General features: G+C 39.7%; 2 protein-coding genes and 2 long non-coding RNA genes across 5 annotated transcripts in view; 2 read left to right on the forward strand and 2 right to left on the reverse strand.

Annotated features, from left to right (window-relative positions):
- LOC106091649 (lysosomal thioesterase PPT2 homolog) overlaps window positions 1–11,348 on the reverse strand; it is a 47,255-nt gene extending 35,907 nt beyond the window's left edge. Inside the window, exon 1 of the mRNA XM_013258241.2 lies at window positions 11,193–11,348. Coding sequence (XP_013113695.2) covers window positions 11,193–11,327 — 135 coding nt within the window. The 5' untranslated portion in view covers window positions 11,328–11,348. The remainder of the gene's footprint in view (window positions 1–11,192) is intronic.
- LOC106091650 (uncharacterized) lies at window positions 1,641–2,205 on the forward strand. Its single transcript, XR_001222034.2, has 2 exons — window positions 1,641–1,912; window positions 1,983–2,205. It is a non-coding gene; the product is annotated as an uncharacterized LOC106091650 (long non-coding RNA).
- Window positions 11,349–13,539: 2,191 nt separating the features above from the next.
- Window positions 13,540–14,034, reverse strand: LOC106091646 (uncharacterized). The gene is made up of 2 exons (XR_001222033.2): window positions 13,878–14,034; window positions 13,540–13,802 (listed from the first exon to the last, which is right to left on the reverse strand). It is a non-coding gene; the product is annotated as an uncharacterized LOC106091646 (long non-coding RNA).
- LOC106091645 (E3 ubiquitin-protein ligase hyd) overlaps window positions 13,747–18,798 on the forward strand; it is a 70,440-nt gene continuing 65,388 nt past the window's right edge. For both annotated transcript variants that reach the window (XM_059364006.1, XM_059364008.1), the window contains exon 1: window positions 13,747–13,830. In XM_059364006.1, coding sequence (XP_059219989.1) covers window positions 13,769–13,830 — 62 coding nt within the window. In that variant the 5' untranslated portion in view covers window positions 13,747–13,768. The remainder of the gene's footprint in view (window positions 13,831–18,798) is intronic.

Consider the following 18,798-nt stretch of genomic DNA (forward strand, 5'->3'; position numbering starts at 1 on the left):
TAGGTATGAAATAGTCTTTTGCTATGACAACAACGATTTTGATTTTTGCACACTTAGATATGGTTAGTTTTAATTTTAATTTCAGCGTGAAACAAAAATTTAAGATTTACTAATTGTAAAATTGCGAACACTGACATTTCACTTTCATTGTTCTTTTTTTTTCTTACAAAGTGCTTTTAATAAAGGTTTCTTTAAAAAAACTATTAACTCTAGAGTCTTTTTCTTTAGTAAATCGTAAAGTGTAGGCATTAAGCAAAAATATAAAAATCACACAATGGTCTCTTTCTCGCACAACGAATCAGGCCATATGAATATAATTCTACCGTCCGGGAATGGAGTTAATTTAGCCACAGCACAGCCTTCAGATTTTAAGGGTTATGATGAGTCAAAGACTTGTACAAAAAGAAAATTCTCCTTCTAGGCCGAAAAACCAAGATTTTCCCCGGGGATTAATTCCTCCCGCTTCCCTTTTAACCACGCTTTACTGGGGGTACGCCGATTACACAACCTCACGACGGCAGAAATACACGGACTGATCACAGCGAAGCCAATCGATGGTGAAGAGAGCATTCGTCTGGTGGTCACAGACTCCAAAGCTGAAGAATAATGAAATACATAACGTCACCACCAGGAAATAATAAGAGAACTTAGACACACTCTTACCAAGAAAATTTTAATTCTCTGAACAGCTAACAGTAAGAAAAGGATCCGTGCATATATGCATAAAATTTCTTTCGTGGCAAAACAAATGCTATTGCAGACTATAAAATCAAAGGAATTTCCTTAAAAAAAAAAAATACTGTAACCACTCGCGTGAATTATTATTCAAACTTACTTATAAAGAAAAGTCGTGAAAACTAATATTATATTCACTCGCGAACTTTATAAATTGTTGGTAAAACTTCCAAAAGTTATAATAGCGAATAACAACGCAAAAAGAAAAAAAAACTTTACTGACAGGGGTTCTGGTCGGGGAGATCACTTTGAACTGAAAAGAGCTGATCTCGGCTGATCCAAGCGCTTTTAAACGCTCGGGTCACTTCCAAAAAGTAACACCATTCAGCAAATTCCAAGTTAAATATGGCTACCCAAAGGAAATTTGAGCTCAGGGACAGGGCGAAAATATGAAACAAATCTCTCAGCCAGATACATTATCCATATTTCCATTTGCAATGGAAATGGAAATGTCAGATTTTAGTACAAAAAAAAAAATTGAATAATTACAAAAAAATAAAAAAAAACTTCACCCTGACCAAGATTTGAACCTGGGCCTCCGGATTACTAAGCGGATGTCCTAACACTGTGCTAATGTCCGGTGTATCTTGGCAGCGACTATATGTGAACAAAAGCAGCTACAAGGAAACTGCAGCAAACATATATAACCATGCTATACCTGCCTCACTCACACAGTGGATTGTGAAAGAAGGTTTGTGGCTAAAAGAAAGGACTGAGAAAGTAAATCACCTATATGTCTCACTCACACATAAAAAAACGGAAAAAAACACATCTACGAGCGCACTCTACACATTACGAGTTGTAAACAATCCTCCAGGGTTCCACAGAGAAATGTCGTTGTTGGGCAAATGACATTTTGACAAATGACATAAGTTCTTGTACCATGGTGCATTTACAGTGTGAAAGCCGTATGTGGGTGTATTATTGGTGAGAGCAAGAGAAACAAATGGTGCGAGAGAAAGAGTATCACTATTTAGGTGAAGGTGTTGTGGGGATGTGATGTGCGTGGCCCTACTTGGCATGTAGGTCAGCCAATTATTTAAGGCTCGGTTTTGGCGTGCGAGGCATTTTTGTTGTTGTTTGAATATGTTTTGCGAGGATGCACAAAAATACAAATAACTTTATAACCATATACAAGTCATATGAAGTAGGTTAGTTTTAAACTAGCGAGTTTGTGGTACGTATTATAGCCAAACCGTTGAATAAATTTTAATGAAATTGACATGAATCGAAATATATTTTTTCAGAGATGCGAATATATATTATTATACAGACAAGGTTTTATAAAGGCGAATTTGTTGTACATATAACGACCAAACGGCTGAATGGATTTGAATGAAATTGACATCAAACGAAAAATATTAGCTGTGTTCGGGAACTCAAAAATTTGTGCAAATTTGCATTCGAAGGGCCTCTAAACCTGCTCAAAGGACATGTCGCCGATTTAAATATATCTGGGTCTAAATGAAATAGTTTTAGGAGTTGAGTACGAACGTAGAAGTCAAAGCACTAGGTTGGGTTAAAAAGAGGGTGCGGATATTAATTCGCCCATGCCACTATGGACATACACAAGTCCATGGCAGCCGGTTGTACGCACCGGATTGACCCGATGGAATCCTCATCGGCAAGGGCTGCCGCCTCAGTGTACGTGTTCGTCTTTTTTCGTCATGGGAGAGGCACATCCCGGAGTGCCTTTTCCGTACGCTTCTGGTCCGTGCCGGGATTGAAAAGAACCCCGGACCCTGGTTCTGTTCGGTTTGCCAGAACCGCCTTCATCATCGGTCGGTGTCGGTGAGGTGTAACCGGTGCTTGGAGTGGGTTCATTTCCGTTCTTGCTCTGGCCTAACTTCGCTACGGGAGTATAGTCATACTGGCTATGTCGCTAGGTGTTGTGCGAACATAGCCAGCAGTGGGTCACAAGCGTCGCCGTCGTCGCCTTCGGCGTCCTCGTCGTCGGACTATGTGACCCCCACGACCTCTCCCGTATGGCAATTTATGCAACGACAGCACCCTAGCCCTACTATTGCCAGGCCAGTGCCGGGAAGTGTATCGTTCTTGTAGTTAAACTACAACGGACTGCGTGGCAAGATTGATGAAATCGTAGATTTTATGAGTCGGAAGAGCATATCGGTCGCAGCGATCCAGGAGACAAAGCTGACCAACACCTGCAGCTTGCACAGTTGTCACGTTTACAATGTGCTACGTAAGGATCGCTCAAGGAATGGAGGTGGGGGATTGGCCTTCGTTATACACCATTCCGTGCAGTATAGACCTATCTCGCCTGCGCTTGACGCTAGTGACCCATACATGGAATGTATGGGGGTAGCAGTCAGGTCTGGTACTGCCGAGATAGAGATATACAACGTGTATGTACCGCCGGTTGGTAGCTGTGTCCCGATTAATGGCCAGGCTTACAACCCCGACATAAGTGGGTTGCTATCTGGCCATGGTCGTCTGGTTCTGGGGGATTTTAATGCACATCACACGTCATGGCATTCTCCCCTAGGTAACGACCAGCGTGGCATAGCTTTGGCAGAGCAGATAGACAGCTCCACGTTTTGCACGGTGAATGAGGATGCCCCCACTAGGATTACGAGGAGGTGCAGCAGCTTGCCAGACATCTCAATTGCATCCCCTGATCTCCTGAGTGACGTATCCTGGCAAGCCGTCATCTCTTTGGGGTCAGACCACCTCCCCACCTCTCACCATCGACCGACCACCCGACTTGATAACCTCTGAGCGCCGGACGTTCATCAATTATAAGAAGGCCGATTGGACTAGCTTCAGAGAGTATACCAATCGCCGCTTCAATGAACTGCCACCCCCTCTGATGTGCTTGTGGCCGATAGGAAATTCCGAGACATCATCAACGCAGCAGCCGCTCCCTTTATACCAGCCGGTCGAATACAACAAGTGCGACCCAATTTCCCGGCGCAAGCAGTGGTACTCGCAGACGAGCGTGATGGGATTCGTGCTATGGACCCCGATAACCCCAGAATCAGCGAGCTGAATCTGGAAATAAACAGGGTAGTCAACGAACATAAGCGGAATTTGTGGCTGGAACACTTGGAGCAGTGTAAAGGCACCGGTGCAGGCAAACTGTGGGCCACGGTTAAGTCTCTCTCGAACCCCGGTAGACGAGACGACAGGACCTCAGTCACTTTTGGCGAGATAACCGTGACTGATCCGAAGAGATGCGCCAGGTTGTTCAACCGTCAATTTATTGTGCATCCCGAGAGGGACAGGGCAAGGAGGACAGCCATTCGCCGTATTCGTGGTCACCGAGCCGATGAACAGCCATCATAATTTACCGTGGGCGAAGTTACGAATGTCATCCGTGGCGCCAAATCTTCCAAGGCGTTGGGCCCCGACGGAATCTCTACATTGATGCTGAAGAATCTAGATTCACCTGGAGTTGAGTACCTTACCACTGTCCTTAACCTGTCATTAAACACTCTTATAGTTCCCGATGTCTGGAAAATGGGCAGAGTGATCCCGCTACTGAAGCCTGGAAAAGACCCGAGTTGGGGGAGTCGTACAGACCGATCTCCCTTCTCTCACCAGTGGCAAAGACGCTTGAGGCATTACTCCTCCCGAGCCTCGTAGGAGAATTTCCATTCGTCGAGCATCAACAGGGATTTCGGAGACTGCACAGCACAACAACAGCTTTGCATGCCATCACCACACACATTTGCCGTGGCTTCAATCAATCCAGGCCATGTGATAGGACGGTCCTCGTGGCACTGGACCTATCGAAGGCATTCGACACGGTCAGCCATGCCAAATTATTTGGGGACATCGCCAACACGTCCCTCCAGCCAGGCCTGAAACGTTGGGTCGCGAATTATCTGTGTGGCCGCCAGTCATTTGTGGAATTTAGGGATAAGAAGTCGAAACACCGTAGAGTGAAACAGGGAGTTCCCCAAGGTGGGGTGATATCTCCGACATGGTTTAACCTCTACCTATCCTCCATCCCACCCCCTCCAGACGGCATAGAGATCGTATCATATGCGGACGATTGTACGATCATGGCATCAGGCCCCCCACCCATTGATGACATCTGCGATAGGTTGAACGTCTACCTCAACGAGCTTGCCTCATATTTCGCTGCAAGAAATCTGAAGATATCCGCCACCAAATCTTCAGCCACACTGTTCACTACAAATACGCGTGAGGTGAATACTGTGATGGTCGATGGAGAAATGATTCCGACCATTAAGTGTCCCAAAATACTTGGCGTCACATTTGACAGCTCCTACACTTTCTCCCCACCTTGTTGACCACGTACAAAGCAATTGGCCGGTCTGTGGTAAGTTATGCAGCGCCAGTGTGGTCACGTCAACTTTGTGGCACGCAGTGGAATAATATTGAGATCTGTCAGAATGCCGCCCTCCGAATTGCGAATACCTTTTGGGCTGTTATCGCAGAAATCATTCAAATCATCGTCTTGTGGATAGATACCCACCGCCCAGAAGCCTTAAGGTAGATCTACACGATCTAGAGCGTGAGGTTCAGCGCTACAAGAGAGAACCTCTAGATCAAGCGGCATATCAAGCGGGTCTGAACAACATTCATGCAGACACGGTAGCAGACGCGTTAATTGGCTACCGGGTGGATGTAGTCCTTGGAGAACGACCGCCACCCATTGCACCCGAAGAAATCGACCTCCCCCGGCAAACCAGAGTAGTTCTGGCTCAATTACGTTCCGGCAGATGCAGCCGCCTCAATTCCCACAGAGCTAGGATTGATGCCGACGTGCAAGATGTATGTCCCGATTGTAACCAGGGACCGCACGATACACGTCACCTGTTTAACTGCCCGGCCAGACCCACTCGACTCAGACCCAGATCCCTGTGGACGCACCCTATCCTAGTCGCGGAGTTCCTGGGTCTTGACACTCAACAGAATCAAGCAAACGAAAGATAGAACACAATAAACTGCTACAACAACAACAACAAGATGGTGCTTTTTTGCATGTAATCCGAATCCGGAGGTCACCGTAGCGCAGAGGTTAGCATGTCCGCCTATGACGCTGAACGCCTGGGTTTAAATCCTGGCAGGACCATCAGAAAATTTTTCAGCGGTGGTCATCCCCTCCCATCCAATTTGTGAGGTACTTTGTCATGTAAAAACTTCTCCCCAAAGAGGTGTCGCTCTGCTCGTCTATAAAAAGGAGGTCCCTTATCAATGAGCTTAAAAATTGAATCGGACAACACTCATTGGTTTGTGAGAAGTTTGTCCCAATACCTTAATGGAATGTTCGTGGGCAAATTTACATTTGAAATGCGAATATAAGTGCAAATGGGTCTACCACATAATCATATTTTCATTTTGTACATTCCTGATGTAATTCAACAACTATTTGCGTGGTTAGACAAATATAAATTTGAAACCCAACTGAAAATGGAGAACATGGTAAAAATTAAATAAGGTGTGTATTTATGAACATTAATCTTAACCTATTGCATTGGAATATTTAATAATCCATAATTAAATACGGCGGATGAGAAGGTCCCTGGGGTTTCCTATTTAATTTTCAAACTGAAATCACTCCTTAATGGGAAGTACACCCGAACCCTACATGTGGTTCAAGGAAATTTTATCTAGAATCTTTTAAAAAATCGTTTTTCAAAGCGATACGACCAATAGTTTAGTTTTTATTGAGATTTAAATGTGTTTAGTATGGAAACCTGTGAAAGATCCACCTTGTACTAAAATTTCAAGAAATCGTTAAAAACGGTAACGGGTTGGTTTCCGGGACCAGAAGGTTCGCTGCTTTGTTTGTATGCTGGTCTCACTTAATCGAATAGTGAACCTCTTGAAGAGTTATGGGGCCCAATATATAAAGCTGCATCATCATTAGATCATATGAAGTGCATAAAACAATGCCTTAGAATCGACAATGGAAATACGTGACAGCAGCAACTAATCAACAAGTAAAACTACGGCTATTGATAATATTTGGAAAATGTTTCAGTCTTACTTGGCAGCAGCTTACACTCCGTATGATGCAGTGACCGTTGATGAGCAGTTATACCTTTACAGAGGGCGCAACCGCTTTACCCAATACATTCCATTGAAGCCTGCCAAGTACGGAATAAAGATTTGGGGGCGGCAACTCAAAATCATTTTATACGGTCAAAGGAATGATTTACTCTGGCAAATTGCCAGGGAGGTGAATCAAGGGCAAAATGTTGCACTTCAACTTTCGGAGAGATATATAAATACAGGCCGCACAATTGATGCCGGCAATTTTTTCATAAACTTGGGATTGGCGCGTACTTTGATCAAGAAGAAACCCGCATATATTGGAATAGTGCGCTCGAATAAGTCATGTATGCCTCGTGAATTCCAAAAAAGACAAACGCGTCCTATCAACAGCACATTAATGAAAAAAGGCAGAAAAATTGTCGTTTCCATCATGAACCTCTCTTCATTTTCGGGTACGTGATCTGCAAAGAGTATCATAAGTAAATTGGTTTATATTCATTTTTAAAATGAATCGTAGTAAATATCAATATTAGCATTTTGCCTACAGTTCCTCGAACTCTATATCCACATTTGTTATTCTCCTTCCTCACTGCCGTTTTCCAAGTCAATATAATATCTATATGGATGCTAAACTATTAAAATTAGATAATATTAATAATATTTTTATGTTATATATACCACGTTTGCATTCTTCAGTTTCCTCCCATTTGTTGCGTTTGGAATTTGTCCATTCTGTTTCTTCGCATACTAATTTTTTTATACTTTGCAATTATAATAATATAAAACATATTTTATAGAGAGATAAAAAAGCTACACTTTCCATTGTTAATAAGCGAGGCATATATTTGACTCATTTTCACTTCTTTTTGCAATGGATATGAGTGAAAGCAAACACAATATAATCTTGATCAATGCTTAATTTATACAATTAAATAATTCGTACAATTAAAAATATGTTCGTGATACAAAAGAAAGTCGAATTTCTATCTCAAAAATTATTAAAGCAATTAAAACCTTGTTTGTGGTTTTTTATAAGTCAATACCACATTTAATCGTTCAAATATAGCTCTAGAGATATTTTTTCTGTTTATAGATAGAAAGTATTTGGAAATTTTTTTATAAAAACGGCCTGACTTAACATTTCTTAATTAATAGGGTCTAAAATCATAATTGTAATTAAAAAAAAATTCGATTCGACAAAAAAAACTAGATTGAAACAGCTATTGATTTAATGGAAATATATATATATACGTAGATTTGTCAATAACGATCGTAATTAAAAAAATTAGATCCATTAAAAATTATTAATTCAATAAAGTTTTAATTGAAAATGACACAAATTTCAATCACGTTGGTAATTAAAAAGGTTAAGAGTCAATTAAAAAGTTATACATCAATTAATTTTTTGATTGAAAAGGTTTTTATTTTCATGTTATGACTATGATCGTTCTTCTCGAAATTTTTTCCTGATAACTTTTTTTGTATAATAGCTATATTTTTAAGCATAATAACTTGATTTCCTTCTGTAGCACATTCCCCCATAACTTATGAACCAATTTTAACAAAAGTATTATGCTATCATTGAGATTTTTGTAGTGTTTCAAAAAAGTAATTGCGAAAAACGAACATAGTGCCAGCCATTAGGAACAAGAGGCAAAGTTTTTAATGGGTGCCCTCTGATTCCAATTTAAACTCAATGACCAAGCAAATATATAGTCTTATTCGTCACACATCAGAAATATATGTCTCGGTAAATTTTCCGGACTATTTATGCCAATATTTATAATGTTCGAAAAAATTATAGTCTCTACATCGAAAAAGGAATCCAGGCGGAAGAAGTCAGTTTTTTGACGTTGTCGAATCTACTTATAAATCTTTATATGTACTAGAGATGTGCACGTGGGTGACCGGTACATACAACCGGCTGCCATGGGATTGAAGGGCTTTTAGTATTCCAGGTTTGCGTGTACCACTGTGTTTGCCTTCAAAAGACTTCTTTGCTAGATCTTCTTCATCCATTCTGACAACATGTCCTAGCCACGCTGCCGGTGCATTTTGATGCGTGTAACTACGCTATCGTCGTCATACAGCTCGTGGTTCATACGTCGCCTATATTCTCCATTAACGCAAACTGGTCCATATATTTTACGAAAAATCTAGCAAAGAAGTCTTTTGAAGGCAAACACAGTGGTACACGCAAACCTGGAATACTAAAAGCCCTTCAATCCCATGGCAGCCGGTTGTATGTACCGGATTGACCCGATGAACTCCTTCATCGGCAAGGGCTGCCGCCTCAGTGTACCACACACTGCTACTACAACAACAATAACCAAAAGCCCGATTTAAAGATAAAGTTGTGGGATACACTTCGAAACTTGGTGTCAGAGATTTTAGAATGAGCGCAGAAGATCGAGGACAAATGTTCTGTCATAGTCAATTAAAGTAAAGTATATTTTTGTGCGTATGCGTGAGTGAGTAAAATGTTTGTCTCGTGAACGTGAGCGAAAAGTCACCCACGTGCACATCTCTAGTACATATAAAGATTTTCTAAACTGCGTACATAATCCAAAGTAGCATCTGTTTGCCAGTATTATTTTTTGTCCTTCAAAGGCTGCAGTTACTAATTCTGGTGACCGACCTATGATATGCCGTCGGCATAGCGAGTATCTTTTGTTGTCTTGTGAGTAGTGTGCCATATCTATTCACATCTGCATCTCGTATAATCTTCTCCAGCAGGATATTAAAGAGATCACATCATAGGCTGTTTCCTTGTCTGAAACCTCGTTTGGCATTGAATGGTGCGGAGAGATTCTTTCATATTCTTACAGAGGAACGCGTATCAGCAAGTGTCATCCTGCAGAGTCTTATTAATTTTGCAGGGATACCAATTTCAGCCATGGCTTAAAATACCTTTGAACTTAAAGGGTTATCGAAAGTGGCGCTGTAGTCAACAAAAATATTGTAGGTGTTGACTCGTCCTATTCGGGCCTTTTCCCGGATTTGGCGCAGTGTGAATATCTGGTCCAGTGTGCATTTACCAGGTCTAAAGCCGGCCAATGATCTCATTGACTTTACGCTTGAGAGTATCTAGTATGCGATGGGGAGAAGATTTATTCCTCTGTAGTTGGCACATTCCGTCTTGTCGACTTTCTTGTGTAGGGGACATAGAACGCTGAGGTTCCAATCATCGGGTATGCGTTTTTCTAACCAGATTGCGCAGATAAGCTGATGCATACGCCTTATCAGCGTGTCGACTGCGGTCTTAAATAGTTCAGCGGGTAACCCGTCGGCCCCTACTGCCTTGTTATTCTTTAGTCGGGTCACTGCTACTTGGACCTCATTCTGACTAAGAGGTAAACATTCTATACCATCATCAGGGATTAATTCTGCGGTATACACTTCGCCACCATCGTTGTATAAAATGTACCTGCACCAAAACCACCGGACTTCATTCTGACTCCGGTTTAAATGGTCCGCTTTAAATGGTCAGTGCTACCGTTGCAGCTACTCCGTATGGAGCATTCCACTTTCCGCAACCTGTGAACGCCCCAGGTAGCTCGCAGCTAAGCTTCTCGTGACAGCAACAGCCACACAGATCGTACCTCTACGTTCCAGCCTGCATTTTCAGTGCGAATGAAGTCAATTAAGCACGATCACGAGATTAGATTTGGATCTCATACACGAATCACGTGACTCACGCGTGATACGACTACAAACGATTCACGTGCACACCCTTGATATGTACTTCCTTTTTGCTCGAAATTCCAAGCAAACTCTTTAGTTACTCGAAATTGTGACTTTGATATCGACAAACACGCCGGTGATATTAAATTTATGTTGGACCCACATGTCTATATGTGGAGGTGGCGATCCTCGTCTAGCTCGTTAAGGCGAGCAAGCTCGTTCCGGTTCAAAGAATCGATCGCCGCGGGAACATGATGACCATTATTAAAAAGCGCCAATAACTTGCCTTGTCACATCGAACATCGTAGGTACTCTGTATTTATGCATGAGCCGGTGCCGCTGAAACTCTCCGTTAGATACCGCTGATTATCTGCGACTACAATTACAGCTACTCCGCATGGAGCACTCCACTATTCGCAAACTGTTATCTCGTGATAACAATAAACACCACACAGATCGAAGCTCAATATTCCAGTCTGTGGTGCTCATAGTTATTCCGTTCCAGAAATAGATTTGCTTTTAAATGTGCACTTTTGACCCAATTTTTCGCATTTAGACTCACCTAATTACGAGTGTCTTTGCAAATCGTACTTTCCAATGGTAGATCAAATATCGCAAATACCATTACATTCAAAAGTATTTACACATTGTTCATTTTATAACAATTATTTAAGAGCTAGTATTTGTATTTGTTTAGTTTTGTTTTTAAATGTGCCTAGACGGTAACTTTGATTGCCTCTATATATAAATATATATATGTTACATATTTAAACGCATATTACTCTTTCTATAAAGCGTTGCAACGATGCCATCGATTCTGAACCTGAGAGGATACCATGCAGCAATACCACAGGCATATAAGCCAAAACATTTGATAACAGAAGCAGAAGTATAAAACACAACAAATAAATCCTCATCACTCAAAAACAAATATAAGACTAATGATAGAGTCAGAGTACGAAGCCAAATTGGCTACCGCGGACAAATTCAAAGTCTAAACCCAATCAAAGAGTCAGTGTCAAGTTGTTTTGCATGGGAAAGCAAAAAACCGCGGCGGCTAGAGGCAGAGTCAAGGCGGATTTAAAAAGGTGGTCTCACGCGTACAGCTGTCAACAGCTGAATAGGTTTGACGGTATTAAGGCCAAAACAGAATGAGCTCGTAGAGCTATGGTTTTGAGCGTCTGGTTGCAAAATATAAATATTCCAAAAAAAAACGTGAGAAAGTTAAAAAATGTTCAACTTTGACGCTTGAAAGCGAGCGCCATTCTGTGTTGCCACACGTGAAGTAGTGTTTTTGGTCGTCAAAGTTAAAAATAGTTTAACTTTTGCGAGTTGATTTTTTTTTTTTGACATTTGTTTGCAGAGTTGATTTTTCAACTCCTCCAAGATGGCAGATTTTTGTTTGCATTCTCTTTGTTGTTATCTTCTTTCTCGCATATTCTCTGTGTGTTGGCAAAAAGTCGAACAGATTTGTGGTTGTTGTACAAATGAGACCACCTTAAATTGTTTCGCTATGGCATATTCTCTGCTCATGTAAGTACGTGCATATGTGTGCAACGCACACAAATTTCTTTGTGTGTGTTGGCAAAACGTCGATCAGCTTGATGGTAAGATGGGGGATGGCACAATATGATTTGTGGTTGTTATACACACGCACTCTAATTTCTTTGTGTGTGTGGCAAAACGTCGATCAGCTTGAAAGTAAGATGGGGGATGGCACCATATGATTTGTGGATGTTGTACAAACAGGACAAACCATACCATACGCAAACAACGAAAAATGGCGCGAACTGAGTTGTACTAATCACTGATTTTGATATTGAGTGCACTCAATATTTTGTGGTTGGGCAACTGCCACTATTTGTAAATGAATATATCTTGGTTCTCAAGGCGAATTTAAAAATGTGGTCTCACGCGGCCAACTGTTAACAGCCGGCCAGGTTTGACGGTATTATCTTAATATCAGATATTTGTTTGCATTCTCTTTGTTGTTATCTTCTTTCTCGCATATTCTCTGCTCATTTACGCACACGTATACACACATGCACACAGATTTCTTCGTGTGTGTTGGAAAAACGTCGATCAGCTTGATGACAAGATGGGCTCTATATGATTTGTGGTTCTGATACAAATGAGACCATCTTTAATTGTTTCGCTATGACAATGAACGAGCGAATTTTTTTGCATAACATGCTTCCACGGCTGGAAGCATGTAATGTCTTGATATCAAAGATGCACACACATCAATTTACAAAATTCTATGGGAAGAATGGAATCGTAAATATATGGATCTCTGTAAATCGAGGGGTACTTACTTCTTTCAATGTTTGCCTATGCTGCCACGAAAACATTATTTGGAGACTCCTCTTTCTCTGCAGAAAATATTAAAACCATCAACAGGCTATTCAGCGGCCAAACTTACGGAAAAATATATATGCACCAAATCAAAATTTCAGAGTCAAACCTCTGCGACAGCTGTAACGTTATTGAGACTGATGACCACAACTTTTTGGATGTCCTCAATTCTCACAATACAGAGAATACACGAGAAAGAAGATAACAACAAAGAGATTGCAAACAAAAATCTGACATCTTAAAACTATCAAACACGCCTGGCTGTAAACAGCTCTTCACGTGAGATAACGTTTTTAAATCCACCTTGATAATTTGCCAACATGTCTCTATTAAGCCTTACGGCGCTGGGGTGTTATAAAAATGAATTATAAGTTTTATAACATATAAATAAAAATAAAACAAATCCACAAAAGCATCAAGAAAAGTTACTAGTGTTAAACTTTGGCGCTTGAAACCGAGCGTCATTCGGTGTTGCCATACTTGTGGTAGTGTTATTGTGTTTTGCCACTTGTTTGCAGAATTGCATTTTTCAACATGACGGTCCTCAACGCGCCTGTTTAAGCCTTCATTGTAACATCGTGTCCCCATTTTAAGAAGCAATTTCCCAATTTGGAAAAATCGCCAATAGTGGTAACCCTGTAGGCTCCTAATCTACCGAGTTCATGTTTTGAATCCGGTACTCAAATAGTTCGTTTTTTCTCAACCCTATTATAATTCATTTTCATCTCGTTGAGTGAAAATAAAGATTTTGGATTAGGAAAAAGTACGATAATATATGAAATATTCGCGAAGTTTTATTTTACCTATATATATTTGGCATATAGTATCTGGTCATCAAGACCGTTTTCTATTTAAAACTGCGGCGTTAAATCTGTCACGAAAACATCGTGCTTTCTTCATACATTTCCTTGCGCTGCACTGCTAAGAACATTTGGTTGAAAATAGGAATAGTGGTGGATTAATAGATGGTACCGTTCCCAGCATTATCTTGAAACAATTCGATATGGCTTCAATACAATTCGTCCTACAACCTCTACCTGGGACAGATGAGCAATTTATAGACAGGTACGTGAAATTCCATAGACATGGTCTCATTTAAACCGAAAACGTACTCACACTTTCCAAACATTTTGAAGTGTTCGCGACAGAAAAACACGACGTTTTAAAATTTATATGCTTCATTGTGGTCCCCTAATAAAAACTAATACAAAATATGGGTTTTTAACATTATGAAAACTTCAGTATATGATTCGTATATTTCTAGAGTTCTTTGATGTGTCAATGTATGTTTTTGAATAGCTCTTCTACAATCAATTACTCATTTGCATCAGGTAGCTGCAGTGAATCCACCATTAAGATGCAAAGTTACATGGAGATAAAGATTCAAAAACCACACTAGTACAAAAAATTGTCTATATCTTAATATTGAATACTGCATGTTTCAAATTTGTCATCGTCATTATAGGGTTTGTCGACGCACAAATTAATTTTTTGTTAATATAACATCTCGCGAACAAATTTCTTGAAAAATAGCACAAACAAAACGACTAGTTGTAAGTGGGAAGCAAAATGTATTGCTTTGCATACTTAGTTTTAAACATTTCAAAGAAGTCTATCAAATTAGAAAAAGGGTTTTAAATAATATTTAGAACATTGTGGCATTTATAAAAGAGGTGTGCACGTGAGTGAGTGAGATCCGTGACCGCGATTGAATTAAATACTCTCGTGCCGGACCATGAGCGTGGAATTATACTCACGACACGAATGACGACTCACGAGACACTCATGACAAAGCGACTCAAAAAGCTGCCAACTTTTTTTCCTGATAATAAGTCGAATTTACTTTGCCACCAGGCTCGAAGAAAACGTTTGACCCTCTTTTGAGATCTGGAATTACGGCTGCGGAATTCGAATATTAAGCAAAAGTGGATAGATTTTGAAATTTATATTATTTCCACACATTTTTTCATTTGAATCAACAAATCTGGTCGTTTGAACTGTCAACACTGTCAGCTATTCTGTATGGCGAAAATATTAGAAAAAGTCGGTTCAGATTTATATACAGTGGGAAGCAAAACCGAGTGGATGTTTCACTTTTTGCATTTCTTTCGAATATTTAAAATCAAAAATATATCAAAATCAATTAATTGAGGGAGTAGCCACATGTCTATATGGGAAGGTGGCGATCCTCGTCTAGTCCCTATAGGTGAGCAAGCTCTTTCTGGTCCAAAGGACCGATCGCCACGGGAACATGATGGCCATTAGTTATTTAAAGGCAACAATAACTCGCCTTGTTATATCGAGCATCATAGGCACTCAATATTTATACATAAGCCGGTGCTGCCCGGCCTCTCACTGAGACTTTCCGCTCGATAACGCTGATTGTCCGCGACTGCAATTGAAGCTACTCCGTATGGAGCATTTCACTATCCTCAACCCGCGGACGTGCCTGGTAGCTCTCAGCTAAGCTGCATCTGATAACAATGAACACCACACTCCACGGATCTCAAAGTTCCAGTCTGTGTGGTGCTCATATCTCGTGCCGGGATAACATATATTGCGTTATTTGGTCCTCTATATTCATAAATTTTATGTTTTGAGTCTAATCGGAAGAAATATTCATAACACAGTATATCTTAAATCACATTTTACCTAATGCAATCATTAATAACAAAGTTATTATGTTGATCAAATCTTAAATTTTCATGTTGAAAGAAAGGAATTACAAAGTTTGGATCCTTTTCCTAAAAATTTCGAGTATTCCCTTTGAAAAACAGTTCACGTTAAACTAAACAGTTAAGCGAAAAAATTTCCGCTGTAGAATTAATTAGTTTCTAAAAAAATAACTCTTAAATTGAGAATTTTGAGTCTTTGCAACGATCGCAAAACAAAGCTCTCCGGATTGTTTACAATCTTCAACAAAAGTATTCTACCGCATTATTATTCAAAAATATATCCAAAACTACTTTGCCAATATATGTGGGCTTTACAAAATACAACTGTAACATACATGCATAAATCACTAAATAAAATTCAATCCTATGGCAGCCGGTTGTACGTACCGGAATGGCCCGATGAAGTCCTTCATCGGCAAGGGCTGCCGCCTAGGTGTACAACACACTGCTACAACAACAACTAAATAAAATTGGTTGCCACGTAACCACGTTATCAAAAATCAGACGCGATTCAATATTAGAAATAAGAACAATCTTCACGTAAAAAGGTGTAGACTTGAAACCACTAAGCAACGAATTGAGCATTCCGGTTGTTCTGAATATAAAACAATCTCCCTCAAAGTATACAAAATATTCCCAGAAACTTGTGATTAAAGTCCAATCTAAAATTGTATTTAATGAATAACATCGAAATGCTTCTAATGTGATACACATTATTTTAATTCTCTTGCTTTATGAACATTTGTTTGTTTTATTTTATACTAGCAGATCCGGGCCCGCTCCACTGCGCCTTCTTTTATTTTATATAGAACAAGTTTCCTTGGAATATATTTTTTCGACAATTAAAGAGCTTTTAGTGAAATACCATGCTACGAAAATAGTATATCGCTTGACTAACAGCTTAAAATATAAGTGCCTTTATCTGAATCCCATACGATCTTTGTTCGAATTAAGTTTGGATGTAAGGTGTGCTCCATTCTTAAAATACTTTATTTCAGCCCGATATTCTCATGATGTCTGATTTAATGGTGTTTTCGGGGGAGAGGTGGTCCCCCAGATACTTGGCCCTGAAAAAATATCAGCATCGTGCTCTTCTCTCAAATACCATTTATTTAAACCCCATATTGCCATTGGCTTAAGAGGAGTTTACAGGATGAGCCGTCCCTCAAACACATGACCCATTCGTTTTCTAATCTCATATAAACTCCTTATTGCAAAAGTCAGCAAATATGTCCGGTTTGGGGTATTGGCCCTAAAAACTATAAATATTTTTTTACACTCTCTTTAAGACCCAAATGGTCTTGGTGAGGAAATACGTCCTATTTGGGGGTTGCTATGGTGGTGGTACGTCCCCTAGAAAGTTTGTCCCTGATGTTGATATCTATATATCATTTATTTGAACCCCATATTGCCATTGCCCTCAAAATTGGATATCAAATTCGTTTTCTAATCTCATTTAAACTCTGTAATAGCATTCTTTCTTCTGTCAGTTATCAGCTGTTACTTTTAGCTTGCTTTAGAAAAAAAGTGTAAAGAAAGTATATTTGATTAAAGTTCATTCTAAGTTTCATTAAAAATGCATTTACTTTCTCTTAAAAAATCCGCAATTACTTTTTGGGCAACCCAATATATAAGATTTACAATGTACTAAAAATTAAAATGTGAAGTTTTTAGTGCCAACTGGCCCCAAAAATATCCACGAGAAGCTGAGGCATTATGTTATGTATTGGGGTACCATTGCAATAAATGAATTTTATAAAAAAAGTATCAAACAAACAAATCAATTTCTGAAGTTATTCTCAAAGTGCAAAACTTAGTGCATGTGCCAATTTTGTTGACTATTTTTTGTGAGGACTTTTTTTTATATATTTAATTTTAAGTAATTATTATCAAAACGTGATTGCGTGCATTCGACTAAGAAAAAGTTTTTGATTTTGTTCTATTTTTGATTTTTAAAATTCGAAAGAAATGCAAAAAAAGAAGCATCCACTCGGTTTTGCTTCCCACTGTAAATTTATTTGATACATAAATAAATCATATATATAACATAATTGATATATATAATATAAATATATAAAAAAGGAAAAAAATCGGGCCCTCTCCGCTGCGCCTTCTTAAAGTCTCTAAGATCTTTTTAGGGTGGGGACACTTCGCCCTGAATGCGGATATCGAATTCATGCCATTGTAGCCTATGACGCTGAACGCGTTCGAATCCTGGCGAGAACATCGGATAAAGCAGTGTTTATCCCCCCTTAATGTTGGCAACATTTGCGAGGTAAAATGCCATGCATGGTCATTTAAAAAATTTTCCCCAAAGAGGTGTCGCACTGCGGGATGCCGTTCGGACTCGGCTATACAAAAAGGTCCCTTATAATTGAGTTTAAAATTGACTCGGAAAGCACTCATTTATGTGTGGTCTTCTTTAGGGTAATGTTCTCATTAGAGGAGGGATTGTACCTTAGACATTTCGACTCAAATGTGGATATCAAATTTTGAACCCCACATTGCCATGGCCGGTAAATATGAACTGTTTGGAGGGTGTTTTGGGGCTGTGGCGGCCTTCGTCACTTTACACTGAAAATAGATATTTTCATTCCCAACGGAAATGATGTTCACTTTAGGGGGTGTTTTAGGGCATACCCAAAACACTTGGCTCCAAAACTGGATATCAAATTCGTTTTCTACTCTCAAATACCTTTCATTTGAGTCCCATAAATCAAAATGGGTCAAATAACCCATTTGACGTATCTATAGGCGGCAAAGCGACGAAATCTACTTTCTAATACCTTTCATTTGAGTCCCATATAGCCATGGTCGGCTAATATGCTCATTTGGGGGTATTTGGGGGTGGGCGACTTCCAATTACTTGGACCTTATGTTTTATGCCATATTTGTAATCTACTGTCTAATACTTTTCATTTGTGTCCCATATTGGCATGAACTTCGAATATATCTGTTGAGAGAAGTTTTGGGGTTGGGCCTACTCGGTACTTGGACTCAAATTTTAATGCCGTAATACCTTTCATTTGATACCCTTATTGTGCTCATCGGACCACTTTTGGATATGGGTGGCGTTTTTGGGGTAAGGGGGAGGGTCCGCCTCCACCCGATATCTAAAAATTATATAACATACGTTTCCTTCCAGACAAACGTACACAATCTAAGAAAATTTTAAGAAAATCCGCCAAAGTATCATATAGTCATAATGGGTCTAATGGCGTTTTTGAGGGGTGGCGTGACCCCATATACTTCGATCTGATTTTGTATGCCAGATTTGAAATCTACTCTTGAATACATTTCATTTGAGCCCCATTTGAATACATTTCATTTGAGCCCCATATTGAAATGAACGTCCATT

This window comes from Stomoxys calcitrans, chromosome 2 (assembly GCF_963082655.1).
Source record: "Stomoxys calcitrans chromosome 2, idStoCalc2.1, whole genome shotgun sequence".
Lineage (NCBI taxonomy): Eukaryota > Metazoa > Arthropoda > Insecta > Diptera > Muscidae > Stomoxys > Stomoxys calcitrans.